The 14,534-nt window shown below is 31.5% G+C and overlaps 1 protein-coding gene across 2 annotated transcripts; it reads left to right on the forward strand.

Annotated features, from left to right (window-relative positions):
- The first annotated feature begins 9 nt into the window (after positions 1-9).
- On the forward strand, positions 10-14,235 carry LOC109050784 (DCC-interacting protein 13-alpha-like). 2 transcript variants are annotated; one of them, XM_042734630.1, is made up of 22 exons: positions 10-207; positions 722-820; positions 1,851-1,910; positions 2,032-2,103; positions 2,197-2,284; positions 3,195-3,236; positions 3,331-3,389; positions 4,555-4,701; positions 4,788-4,870; positions 6,218-6,376; positions 6,467-6,655; positions 7,753-7,795; positions 8,253-8,309; positions 8,417-8,508; positions 9,244-9,423; positions 9,553-9,602; positions 10,638-10,812; positions 11,026-11,062; positions 11,186-11,332; positions 12,173-12,223; positions 12,355-12,444; positions 12,922-14,235. In XM_042734630.1, the coding sequence occupies exons 1-22, from the start codon at positions 154-156 to the stop codon at positions 13,069-13,071; spliced, it is 2,124 nt and encodes a 707-aa protein (XP_042590564.1). In that variant the 5' UTR covers positions 10-153; the 3' UTR covers positions 13,072-14,235. The 2 variants fall into 2 exon arrangements, with proteins under 2 accessions (XP_042590564.1, XP_042590565.1); XM_042734631.1 differs by lacking the exon at positions 10-207 and adding an exon at positions 555-575.
- Positions 14,236-14,534: the final 299 nt, after the last annotated feature.

The following is a 14,534-nucleotide window of genomic DNA, read 5'->3' on the forward strand; positions in this document are numbered from 1 at the left end:
AGCGCGCGGAGGAGGCGGGACTTCCGCGTTTGTGGGCGGATCCGGGTGGGTGTTGATTTGTCAGGAATAAAGCGATCAACACTGTAACGTTGTGATTTTTGATTCCGAATATTAATCTAAATAGCTCGTTGCGCTCACGGGGAATCTGCAGTCATGCCGGGAATCGATAAATTACCTATAGAGGAAACTCTGGAGGACAGTCCGCAGGTAAACCACGAGCATTTAGCCAACAAGCTAACAGAAATAAATACATATACATTGATCATAATAGACCTCCTCACGTGGTTACACGTGAGTTTGTCCGTGTTTCTAATCACCATGATTGATTCTGTCTGATTTTGAGCTCTTTAGCTTTTGATGGGTGTTGGTTCGGATTCGGATCTGGCAGTGATCAGTTATTAGAAAAACAGATGAAGCTGAAATCATGTCAAAAATATAAACAAACCTACAGTAGAATGACCTAAACATAGCTTTAAGTGCATTATCGATGTTGTGATTAGAGATCAGATCAATCAGAGTGAACGGAGGCGTTCACATTTGATTCTGCATCACTCTGCTGTGAAATCAGTTTCAGTGTGAGTCTGAAATCTCACACCTGAGCTTCAGAAATAGAGTCTGAGGCCTTGTTTCACATGCATCCACAATTTGTTCATAAACAACACATTTTATGATAGGAATATCATATTGAGGTCATGTCTGAATAATGCTGGTGTTCTTCCAGACTCGCTCTCTGCTCGGTGTGTTTGAGGAAGACACTGCAGCCATATCCAGTTATTTCAGCCAGCTCTTCAAAGCCATGCAGAGGATCTACGACGCCCAGGTGAGGACATGGCATATGATATATGCTCCGTAATAACACCATAATAGTGACTGTAACTTAAGACTTAATGAATGAATCACACACAACCTGTCAAGATCTTGTCATGATCATATTGCACACCAAAGCCAAAAGATTAAACCCATTTTTAGATTGATTTATGTATGTAAATAATTATTTATTTCAATAAATATTAATATATTTTTCAAAATATAATTATTATTATTAACAATAATAAAAAATATTTTAAAAATAATTAAATGTTTATTATATGAGATAATAGTATTATTTAGTATTACTATACATTATTCTTAATAACAATAAAGAATTAATAATAATAATAATAAATATTCATATTATATGAGAGATAATAGTTCTGTTGTATAGTATGGATATTATTATTAAATTATTATGATTGTCAAAAAATAATAAACATTTATTATATGAGATATAACACTTATGTATATTATTGATATTATTATAAAATTATTCTCAATGAGAATGTCAGTATATTAATAAGAATAATAAATATTCATTATATGATATAATACTATTATAGATTATTTAAAATATTTTAAAATTGTTGATGATTAATGAATGATTTTCTAAAAAATAAAAACATATTATTAATAATAATAATAAATACAAATAAGTAAATAAAAACGAATATTCATAATATTAAATGAAATAATTAATAAATATGAATTATAGTATTTTTTTATGATTTTCTATATATATATATATATATATATATATATATAGATATATATATATATATATATATATATATATATATATATATATAATATATATTAAATTAGCATGGAATATTATTTTTTTTTTTCCATGCTAATATATATATATATATATATATATATATATATATATATATATAGTATATATATATATATATATTGATATATATATATATATATATATATTATATATATATATATATATATATATAATTTTTTATTTAATGAATTTGGGGTTAAAATGATTTGATTATTTTCTCATGTGCTTCTTCTTTCAGAATGAACTGAGCGCTGCCACACATCTGACGTCTAAATTACTGAAAGACTACGAGAAACAGGTGATTTCTTCATATTTCTTCATATTTGATGGTTTTATTCATAGTATCTCAGCGTTCTTTAGTTCTCTGTGTATATGTAGTGATGTAGTTGAATGGGATGACAGCTGTCTCTGTTGTGCAGCGTTTTCCTCTGGGAGGTGATGATGAGGTCATGAGCTCCACTTTGCAGCAGTTTGCCAAAGTCATTGACGAGGTCAGAACATCATCAGTCACTAATGAAGGTCCTGTGTGTGTGTGTGTGTGTGTGTGATTTCACTCACGCGTGATTCTCTGTGTCTTCTTTCAGCTCAGCTCGTGTCACGCTGTTCTCTCCACTCAGCTCGCAGACGCCATGATGTTCCCCATCACACAGTTTCAGGAGAGAGACCTGAGAGGTAGGAGACAGCAGTGCATTGTGGGGTAGAGCTTTCTAGAATCTAAGAATTATTATTATTTTTTTTTTAATTTCTATATAGTTTTAACAACTCAATTTTAGTTATTTTAGTCTATTTTAGTATACATTTTTTTTACAAATATTTTATTTTAGTTATTTTATTCTCTCATTCTTCTCACACAACATAATTTACCTATTTGATGTTTCATCCCCGTTTAGTAATATACCTCTTAAGCAGCTGTGTAATACAGTGTTATTTTGGAATTACAGAGATACTATTATATTTTTTTAATTAATTTTTAGAATCACTATTTATGTGTATATATATTTTTATTTTAATTTTACTTAAAGTTTTATTAATTTTATTGTTTCATTTGCCGTTTTTTTTATACATCTATATACTTTTATTACGTTTTAGTTATATTAGTACATCAAGTTAAAAAGTGTCAGCTTCACAACTGGCTGTTTTTTTTAAATATATATTTTATTATACTTATATAATTTTTATTTAATTTTTATATTTAATTAATATTAGTTAAAGGTTTAGTTGTTTTTGTTTTTTGGTCTTTTTGTAGTATTTCTTTCTTTTTTTAATGTATCTATATAGTTTTAATTTTAATTTGAGTTTGTAGTTTTAGTTATTTTAGTATATCAAGTTAAATTTTGTCTTGGCAACTAGCTGATTTTGTGAATAAAATATTTTGATACTTTACTATATACTTTACACTTTGTACTTTTTTATTGCTGTTAATGTTTATTTTATTTCAAGGAAGGAAACATATTATTTAGGGGTTATTTTAGGATTTATTTTAGTTGAACTATAATAACCCCAGTGTAATAATCTGACTGACTGTGCATTATCTCTTACGTAACTATAACTAAATTTATTTTCTTCCTCTAATTGTCTCTAGAAATTGTCATCCTGAAGGAAGTGTTTCAGATTTCAAGTGATGGTAAGCACTTTGTTTTTTTCCACGTGATTGCTGCATCATATGATAATGTAACCATTAGTTTTTGCTTCATTATGTGCAACATATCTGATTTCAGATCACGACGCAGCCATCAACAGATACAGCCGTCTGTCTAAACGAAAGGAGAATGAGAAGGTGTGGCGTTTTATGATTGACAGCTGCTTGGTTTGCAGTCTTCATACTGACACAGAAGAGTGTACTGTGTGTGTGTGTGTGTTTTAATGTGCTCATTTAATAACACACACACTGAGAGTTGGCCAGACCGCCGATAGATGAGCATCTGCTGCTCTGAGACATTGGCAGGTACCTGTGTCCTTGTCTAGGACAAAAAACTAGAAAATATAAGACAAATATCTCACTATTCAGTGGATAAAAGTCAAGATAAAGGTAAAAAACTTTTCTTACTTTCTTAATGCACATTTTGATCCTATTGTGATCGATTCATCAGTGCACGTTATTCCAAATCATATTCTTACATCAGATTTACTCCAGTTTATTTTAGGATCATTGACATGCAAAATATATTTTTGTTAAAATTTTGAATTCGATTTTATTTTTATGTTTCTGCTTTTGTTAATTTTGGGCTAACATTTTAGTAATTTTGTTGTATTTAATTTTATTATTGTATATTTTTTTAATTAATTAAAATTAATTAATTTAAAAAAAAATTATTTCAGTTTTAGTTTTAGATATTTTAGTGCATCAGGTTATCAAACTGAATGAAAAAGAAAAATGTTGAATGGGAAACTAGCTGAAATATATATATATATTATATATTATATATATATATATAATTATATAATATATATATAATATATATATATATATATATATATATTTATATATATATTTATATATATAATTTTTTTTGTTAACATTTATTTTATTTTGTACAACAATAATGTTTTTATGGTTTTAAATTTTTTTTAATATATAGTTTTATAATATAGTTTTTTTTATAACTGATTTGATTATTTTTTTATTGATTAATTTTTTAAAAAATTTTTAATAAATTTTTAATTGATTTTTCAATGGTGTTTTATTTTTGTTTTGTTTTTGAAAAAAATGGTGTAGAAACATTTTTTACTCAGAAATTGCAAGACATTTCACAAACAACAAAGAAAAAAACAAGTATTATAGAACTTAACTATTTCAAAAAACTTAAATAGTATTTTCCTGTAAAACGTACAATAATCTTTGCTTTATTCAGTTTATAGAGAGACTTTTCGCCATCCAAAAAATTCCAAATTGTTAATATCATGTCCTGCCCTACATTCTATCATGCATGTGTTCACTGCAGGTGAAGAATGAAGTGATGGAGGACGTCTACACGTCCAGGAAAAAACAGCACGAGACCACAATGCACTACTTCGCATCGCTCAACATGCTGCAGTACAAGAAGAAGATCGCGCTGCTGGAGCCGCTGCTGGGATACATGCAGGCGCAGGTGATCAGGCAGCTGTCAAACATGAACCAGAACCACATCTGATAACAGAGTCCTTTTATAATCCATAATCGTTTGCTTTCCATCAGATCAGTTTTTTCAAACTGGGATCAGAGAATCTGACGCAGCAGTGGGAGGAGTTTCTCACTAACATCGGAACCAGCGTGCAGAAGTGAGTCTCAATGTAAAGATTTGTATTAGATTAAAAAAAAAAAAACTCAAATGTTGCAACTGAGGTACTAAAACTATTAAAACTAAAACAGAAAATATACTGTATAAATATATTCAGCAAAATAATAAATAAAATATAAATGTATATATTATTTATAACTATAAATAATAACAAATATAAAAAAAACATAAAAATGACAGGACAAAAAAAAATCACTAAAACAAACTATAATTAAAATGAAAAGTGCAAATATAAAAACTTAATAAAAAAAAAATATAAATAATGATATTTCACCGTAAACAAGTCGAATGCATCAGGCATAATACATCACAACACGTTTATAGAAATATATCATTTTATTGCATGTTAGTTGTGTTATTTTTTGTATTTATTTTTTTTTTTATTTTTTTTTTAGTGGGGAAGAATATTGTGGTGGTGATATTATTATTGTCCTGATTAGTTTGATTAATTATCAGCAACATATTACAATATTGTGAACCGATGATAACAGAGCTTATTTTTCTAATTCAAACTGTATTGCTTAGGATAGGTGATAAACAATTAACTATTTATTTATTTATTTATTTATATGCCTGATTTCAATGTTAAGAGTGGAAAAGGGCAAAACAGTACAGATTTCTGATTTATGTTGTATCTGTTATGTTATCATATCAGTTGCATTACATAGAGCTAGATCTGCCAAAATTATTTTAGTATGTACAGGACCGTTTTTTTTTTTATATATATATATAAGAAATTAACACTTTTATTCAACAAGGGTGCATTATATTGACCAAAAGTGACAGTAAATACATTTATAATATATCAAATGATTTCTATTTCAAATAAATGTTTAAAGTTTTTTTTTTCTTGAGCAGCAAATCAGTATATGAGAATGATTTCTGAAGGATCATGTGACACTGAAGACTGGACTAATGATGCTGAAAATCACAGAAATAAATTACATTCTACAATATATTCACACAGAAAACTACTATTTTAAATCGTTAAAATATTTCATAATATTACCTTTTTAATCAAATAAATGCAGCCTTGGTGAGCAGAAGACACTTCTTTTGAAAACACCGAAAACCAGATCTTTTAAACAGTAGTTTATCTTGTATTTTATACAGTATTGCACACCATCGTTCCTGGTTCAGTAATGTAGTTAAACTTTCTTTTCTGAGTGTTCTTGTCGATAAAATATTCTTTGCATGATATTTGCATAAAAGCACATTTCAGTTGTTAATTTAACAAGTGAGTGCAACACATAAATGTAGTTTGTTTGCATGTGTTCTATTGCAAATGAGTTTTTCGAGTCTGAGTTTCTTCTCTCTGTGCTCGTAGTGTTCGCAGGGAAATGGACAGCGACGCTGAAGCGACGGAGCAGACGATTCAAGACCTAAAAGCAGCCAGTGACCCGCTCTACATGCCCGACCCGGACCCCAACCAGATCCCGGTGAACCGCAACCTGACCCGCAAAGCTGGCTACCTCAACACTCGCTAGTAGGACAGCATCAGCCACCGAGTGCACATTTACACACTGTACAGCACAGTCGTCTGCATTTCTGATGATCTCGTGCTTCTCCCCGACAGTAAAACAGGTCTGGTGTCGTCTGCCTGGGAGCGGCAGTATTTCTTCACGCAGGGAGGAAACCTCATGAGCCAGTCGCGTGGAGCCGTGGCCGGAGGTCTCGTTCTGGACATCGACAACTGCTCCGTCATGGCTGTGGACTGTGATGACCGACGCTTCTGCTTCCAGATCACAGCTTTTGATGGCAAGAAGTACGTTTTTTTAGCACACAAATCTTGTACTGATCTTACTATTGCATGTACATAGAGTAGCGGCGTTAGGTGTCATTAAGTAGACATCTTTCAGTCCGTTTCATACAAACCAGTCTGGAAATGTTGTTGATTGCTTTACATGCCAATCCAAAAGTTTCCGTCTTTCCCAATAGGCGGTTTTCGTTCACAGTTTGATTTCTACAGTAACTTAACTTCTGTTTTTACTGAAATGATGTTTGCTTGTTGCTTTGAAAATTTGCTGAAAATGTCCTCGCGCTAAGATCATCCAAGAGTTTGTTTCTTCATCAGATTTGGAGAAATGTAGCATTGCATCACTTGCTCACTCTGCAGTGAATGGGTGCTGTCAGAATGAGAGTCCAAACAGCTGATTAAAAACATCACAATAATCCACAACCACTCCAGTCCATCAGTTAACATCTGGAGATGTTAGAAAAAAGCTGAAACAAATCCATCATAAAGACATTTTTAACTTAAACTTTTAAACTCTGTCCAAAATATTGCATTCTGCAGTGAAAAAGTGATCTGGTCTGAATCAGGAGAGAAACACTGTTCACACTTTAAACAAATATGTGAGCTGATTTTGATGTGAGAGACAGCAAGTGTTATTGTAGATTATGGACTCGTATTTGAGCCAGAAACAAAAAAATATCTTAATTATGGACAGCTTTTGTCTTCACAAGACATTAACTGATGGACTGGAGTGGTGTGGATTACTGTGATGTTTTTATCAGCTGTTTGGACTCTCATTCTGACGGCACCCATTCACTGCAGAGGATCAAGCAAGTGATGCAATGCTATATTTCTCCAAACCTGATGAAGAAACAAACTCATCTACGTCTTGGATGGCCCGAGGCTGAGGGTGGAAATCTAAAATCCACAAAATGGTTTGGTTACGTTTCCTGTTCTTCTGGTATTAGCGCAGTAATGAGAAATGTAAACACTACTGATCCAGTTTAAACTCGATTGAATATTCATCAGGCGAGTAAATGTCTTATCCTTTCTCAGTACATCTGCCAGTTATTGAGTCATTCTGAGTCACTGCTTTCAGTGAATGGCTGTTTCTCTGTGCACCGCAGGGCCGTCATATTACAGGCGGAGAGCAGGAAAGACTGCGAGGAGGTGAGGAGACCGTGTTTGATTGAATCTCATTCACTCGGAGATCCCAAAGAACATTTAACCACAAAATAAAAGAAATTATAATTACATTACTGTTCAAATGTCTGGGATTAGAAAGATTGTTTTGAAAGAAATTACTACTTTTATTCAGCAGGGATGCGTTAAATTTATCAAAAGTGGCAGTGAATGCATTTCTGACGTTACAAAGGATTTCTTTTTCAGATAAATGCTGTTCTTTTGAACTTTCTATTCATCAGAGAATCCTCAATAATGTGAGCTTACGAAAAATATAAAGCAGCACAACGGTTTTCAATATTGATAATAGTCATAAATGTTTCTTGAGCAGCAAATCATAATATTAGAATGATTTCTGAAGATCATGTGACACTGGAGACTGGAGTAATGATGCTGCAAACTTCAACAGATTCAGCAATTTTAAATGGTTTTTCTTTTGTTTTAGTGGATTGCAACAATAAACAACATCTCTAAGAGGATATACCTCAGTGAGAACCCAGAGGTGAGTGTGGAATTCAGATTTACTCTCACCCTCATACATGAAAACCTAAACCCCTGCAAATATAATAAAATAACTTTAATGCGATTTGATGTTTCTTGTGTCGGCAGGAAATCGCAGCGAGAGTGAATCAGTCGGCTCTGGAGGCTGTAACACCTTCACCGTCTTTCCAACAGCGGCACGAGAGTTTCAGACCGAGCACGTGAGTGTCAGCACAACATCTCACTAATAGAAATACTGCACCCTAAAATGAAGATTAGCTGAAAATGTCCTCACCCTAAGATCATCCGAGATGTAGATGAGTTTGTTTCTTCATCAGGTTTGGAGAAATGTAGCATTGCATCAGTGTCTCAGCAATGGATGCTCTGCAGTGAATGGGTGCCGTCAGAATGAGAGTCCAAACATCACAATAATCCACAGCACTCCAGTCCATCAGTTAATGTCTTGAGATGTTAGAAACAAATCCATCAAGACGTTCTTAAAGCTACAGTCCATAACTTTTTTGGTTCAAATTTACAAAATTAATATAAGTGAGTAATAGTAATAAACTTCGAACGACTTCCTTCAGTGAAAAAGTCATCTGGTCTGAATCAGGAGAGAGATCTGCACAGATCAAACACTGTTTACAAGCCAAAACAGCTCTAAATAAATATGTGGCTGGATTTTGAAATGAGAGACAACAGTAGATGGACTTTTTCACTGAAGGAAGTGTTATTATTGGATTATGAACTAATATTTTGTCCAGAAATGATGGTTTGAAGTTAGGCATGCACTGGAGTGGTGTGGATTACTTGTGGATTAGTTTTTATCAGCTGTTTGAACTCTCATTCTGACGGCACCCATTCACTGCAGAGCAGCCGTTCCTTATCAGAAAGATGTGTTTGTAAATGATTCCATGTTTTCTGTCTGAATGCATTGGTTTTTTTTGCCGCTGAAGTCAAGGTCGATCTAAAACGGGCCGTTCAGGCAGTCAGTGCTCCGCGGGCTCCGAGTCTCCGGCGCTGTCGTCTCTGTCTCTGGATTCGCTGGTGGCTCCGGACACGCCCATTCAGTTTGACATCATCTCACCCGTCAGCGAGGAGCACACGAGTCAGGCTAAGAGCGGCGCTCAGGGCAGGTCTGTGCTCGAATCTCCGGCTTATGTTTATGAATGCTTCAGAATTATTATAAAAAGAAGACAATTTACTGTTGATTGTTATTAGGGAATTATTAAGCACTGGTTTGTGTTTTTCTCTTCACTGAAAGAGACCAACCCGTTTGGGGAATCTGGAGGGTCAAAATCTGAAGAAAGTGAAGGTACATCGATAAACGAATATGTATACACTACTGTTTAAAAGTTTGGAGACAGTAGGATTTTGTTTTGAAAGAAAATATTACTTTTAATCATAAAGGGTCAAATTGATCAAAAGTGACCATAAAGACATTTATAATGTTACAAAAAATGTCTCTCAAATTAATGCTTTGCTTTTAAACTTTCCCTTCATCAAAGAATTTCAACAAACAAAATTTATCATGGTTTCCACAAAAATATGAAGCTGTTTTCAACATTGATAATAATCAGAAATGTTTCTTGAGCAGCAAATCAGCATATTAGAATGATTTCTGAAGATCATGTGACACTGAAGACTGGAGAAATTATGCTGAAAAAAAAAAAAAAAAAATATATATATATATATATATATATGTATATATGTATATTCACATAGAAAATACTTGTAGAAAACATACAAGTTTGCATTTTTGCAGTATTTTTAATCAAATAAATGGAGCCTTGGTGAGCAGAAGAGACTTCTTTGAAAAGGATTAAAAAAGATAAAAAAAAAAAAAAAAAAATATATATATATATATATATATATATATATATATATGTGTGTTTTTATATATATATATATATATATATATATATATGTGTGTGTAAAATTAGAATATGAGTTTAAAAAAATATTAAAATTGTTAATATTTAATTGTCCTTTAATGGCAGAATTTAAATTGATGTTTGTGTTATTCCTTTAATAGCTTAAATTGCACATGAAATGCAATTTGCAATGTATTTAATTTACATTATGTCACATATTTTCTGATGAAATAGAATATTCTGGGACATGGCTAGGACTTGATTTATATTCATCTGATTTGATTAAATTGTGATTATTAGTGAGTTTTAGTCTGGTCACATTAGCAGAAAAGCAGAGAACGTTATTGCATTCTGATGCAAGATTCTAAAATCAGTTTTTGATACGTGCACACATGACTTTATTTAAAAAAATGCATTTATTAATTTTTTATTTCATATTGGTGTGAAGTCAGACCGAGTCTCGCATGTGGTTTCAGACTCGATTCTGCACCAGCTTTTCATCGTTCGCTTCCTGGGCTCCATGGAGGTGAAGGCCACAGAGAGCGCAGACGTCATCTATGAGACCATGAGGCAGATCCTGGCAGCGCGAGCCATTCACAACATCTTCAGGATGACCGAGTCTCATCTGCTCGTCACGTGTGAAAGCCTCAAGTGAGTTACTGATCCCGTCTCAATCAAAGTCATTAAATGTGTCCAGCATCACTTTAGGGTCGTGACTTGAACAAACCCCAAACCAAAATATTGAACCCATATTGTGGCAGTGAGTTTTGCACAGACTCTGATTGCACAGTGTTTTTGGTTTAGGTTTACATTACACCACAGTTTTACGTCTCTTAAAAAAGTTCTCTGTTTGTTTATTTGTAGGCTGATTGACCCACAGACACAAGTCACAAGACTGCGGGTAGGTCCTCAACCGATTACTTAACAGTTTTGTGATTTATATCTACTCTTTCAGACTCATATTGGATGTTCAGACTGAATCCAGTGCTGTTTTGAAGTCAGTATTTGTTGTGTGGTCCCTCAGTTTCCTCTCTCCAGCGTGGTGCTGTGTGCGTCACATCAGGAGAACAAGCGCTTGTTTGGGTTTGTGCTGAAGACGGCCGGAGGACGAGAGGACGGACGACCCGTTACAGTCTGCTACGTCTTTGAGTCAAACAATGATGGAGAGAAGGTACAAATATCTTGATCTCTTGAAAAAAAAAAAGAAAAAGAAAAAGTGTATGTATGTGTGTGTATATATATATATATTTATTAAGTTGAAGTATTATTGATTTATAATTGATTTATTTACATTACATATATAATTATAAATTCTTATATTAATAATTACATTATTATAAAATATTGCTATAATATATACTTATAATATTATATTAGTAAATTACATTATTATTAAAAATGTTAGTATATTTAAAAATATATAATTCTTACATCAATAATTTAATGTTATATAATATTATAATAATATTACTATAATAATAATTATATTACTATGTAATGTAGTATTTTACTATAATATTATATTAATATATTACATTATTATTAAACATTTTGGTATACTTAAAAATATATAATTCTTACATTTATAATTTAATGTTATATAATATAATAACAATATTACTACAATAATATAAATCTATATAATGTGTAATATATCAAGCTATAATTTACACTCACACACCCATATTATAGTTATTATATTAATAAATATTTTTATATATTACTATAATGAGTTATGCTATAATTTATTTATATTTTTTATGTATATAATATATATGTATATTATTTATTTGTACTCTATATATAAAATATATATTTAAAAATCATTAGATTATTATTATATATAAAAAAAAAGTTAATTAGATTGAAAATATATTTAAAAATTATATTATCTATTTTATTTTTTTTTTTTGTTGTGCTCATACCTCCAATTTTTTTTTTTTTTTTTTATATGTTTTTTTAGATTTTATTATCTATTTTATTTGGTGATGTTGATGCTCTTGAATATTAGATCTGTGACAGTGTAGGACTGGCGAAGCAGATCGCCCTCCACTCTGAGATGGTGAGAAAACTCTTCATTTATTTGATTTCAAATGACTCGATCTGTGCAGAAATGCCAGGTCAAATAAAATTGATATTGCTAATATGCACGAAGATGCATGTTTTTTTTTTTTTTTTTTTTTTTCCTGACAGGACCGCAAAGCCACACAGAAACAGAGAGAGCTGGACAAAGCCAAGGAGAAACAACAGGAAGAACTTCATAAACAAAAACAGATAGAGAAGGTAAGGGAAACATTTGGGATCTGTATGTTTTTTTTAACGTTTCTTTTTTTCTGCATTCATGTGATTAAAATACAGTAATATTGTGAAATGATATTACAATTTAAATTAGCTGTTTTTTTATATGAATATATAGTAAACTGTAATTTATTTCTGTGATCAAAGCTGTATTTTCAGCATCATTACTCCAGTCTTCAGTGTCACATGATCTTCAGATATCATTCTAATATGATGATTTGCTGCTCAAGAAACATTTCTGATTATTATCAATGAACAATTTTGTGTAAACTGTGATTAATTTATTTTTTCAGAATTCTTTGATGAATAGAACGTTCAAAAGAACAGCAATTTATTTGAAATAGAAATATTCCGTAACATTATAAATGGATTAACTGTCACTTTAGGTTAATTTAATGCATCCTTGCTGAATATTAATTTCTTAAAAAAAAACAAAAAAAACTGTGTTCTCCAAACTTACAGGATCTCGAAGAACAAAGCCGTTTGATAGCCGCGTCGAGTCGACCCGGCCAACCAGCTGCTGATGGACAGATCTTGGTCCTTAGCAACAGCCAATCAGAGGACAGCGACGCAGGAGAGGAGGGGCAGAAAAAGGGCGAATCAGAGGCCTGATGGACTTGGAAATCCACGAATATCACTTCCTGTTCTTCAAGGGTTCTCCAGAAACAATGTAATATGTGACTGCAAAATATGATTTAAAAAAAATAGATGCGGACGCTTTAGGGAAATCCTCTCAAGTTGTTATTTGTAAGAATCCTGTATTTTTTACCATATCCGTTACTGAACTGCATTTGCTTTTAGAGGGTTTTATAAATGTATGTGTGTGAATGAATCCACTACCGTTCAAACTAAACCTGAGGAGACGTGTGAATAATAGCTGATTTAATACTGTTTGATCATGTTTTAAGGCTGCTGTGTTTTCCTTCATATCGCATCACCGCTGACGGTGAATTTCACAAAATGTGTCAAGAACGTGATTTATTATGGTAATTCAAATAATATCAAATATCGTAATTTTCCTAAAACAGGCATTTTATTTATGCACATTAATTCTTTCTAAAATATGAGCTGTTCTTGATTATTTCTGTGAGGTTCATCCTACGGCATTTCAAAATGATTTCATGAGCTTATATTTTCTTTGTAATTAACACAGTTCTGATTTTCATCTATAGGCTGGTTTACTTTTTTTTTTTTTTTTTTTAATCTGCAAACACACATCTGTTTGATTTATTTTACTGAGAGTTTTGTATTAACTCAGTGTTTCTATCTCAACGCTAAGAAAAAAAATTGTATCTTTGTTTAAAATCATGTGATCCAATACCTTTAAATTTTGGATATACTTTAATTTTTGTTATTTTTTAGGTATAAGATGTTTGGAGCCTGTATTGCACAAAATGGCCCGATGTATTGCAATGCTTCAGCTTGTGGATAAAAGAAACATTTGATGGAATCGCAAACTGAAATATTCCTTTTTGCTTTTCTCCAAAAATCTGACACGGTTGAAGTTTATTTGAGAATTAAATACTGTTTCATTCAGTGATTTGGTTTCTTTGATTGTTTGCATGAAGTTATGAACAGTCTTAATGACTCATATTCTGAGACACTTTCAGTTCTGTTACAGTCTGTTATGGAGTTTGAAGCATTTGCAGCATTTAATTTGTAAATGATTATTTCTAACCTTTAAGAAAATGTTTGCATCTAAATGTCTTTATACAAAATCAGTTGATGGATTTATGGGGTACAATGAAGATTGGTATTAAAGTTTCTTTCAAATCAGCTGATGATCTTTGATTCATCTTACAGAACTGTGCTATATTGGCTTTTTATTTTTTCCATATCTCAGTTTAGAATTTTTTAGAACTCAATTTTTTTCTTCAGATAATAAACATGCATAATCTATAATCGTTACAGCTACAGAAAATCCAATATTGAAAAGATTTAGCAAATAATCAATTAAAAGTAAATGAAAACATGTATAAAAGCAAGCTCAATTAAATTGTTTTTAATTTTTTTATTTAATTTTATTAAACATTTTCAAATAACAAACAGGTATTACCATTATTAAACACAGGTAC

Source organism: Cyprinus carpio, chromosome B11, assembly GCF_018340385.1.
Source record: "Cyprinus carpio isolate SPL01 chromosome B11, ASM1834038v1, whole genome shotgun sequence".
Classification (NCBI taxonomy): domain Eukaryota; kingdom Metazoa; phylum Chordata; class Actinopteri; order Cypriniformes; family Cyprinidae; genus Cyprinus; species Cyprinus carpio.

Excerpts from the sequence above, each read along its gene's own strand:
- LOC109050784 (XM_042734630.1), top strand. The coding sequence starts at position 154 with ATGCCGGGAATCGATAAATTACCTATAGAGGAAACTCTGGAGGACAGT. Across the intron at positions 821-1,850 it reads AGAGGATCTACGACGCCCAG|AATGAACTGAGCGCTGCCAC; the intron begins GTGAGGACATGG and ends TTCTTCTTTCAG. Across the intron at positions 8,310-8,416 it reads ACCTCAGTGAGAACCCAGAG|GAAATCGCAGCGAGAGTGAA; the intron begins GTGAGTGTGGAA and ends TTGTGTCGGCAG.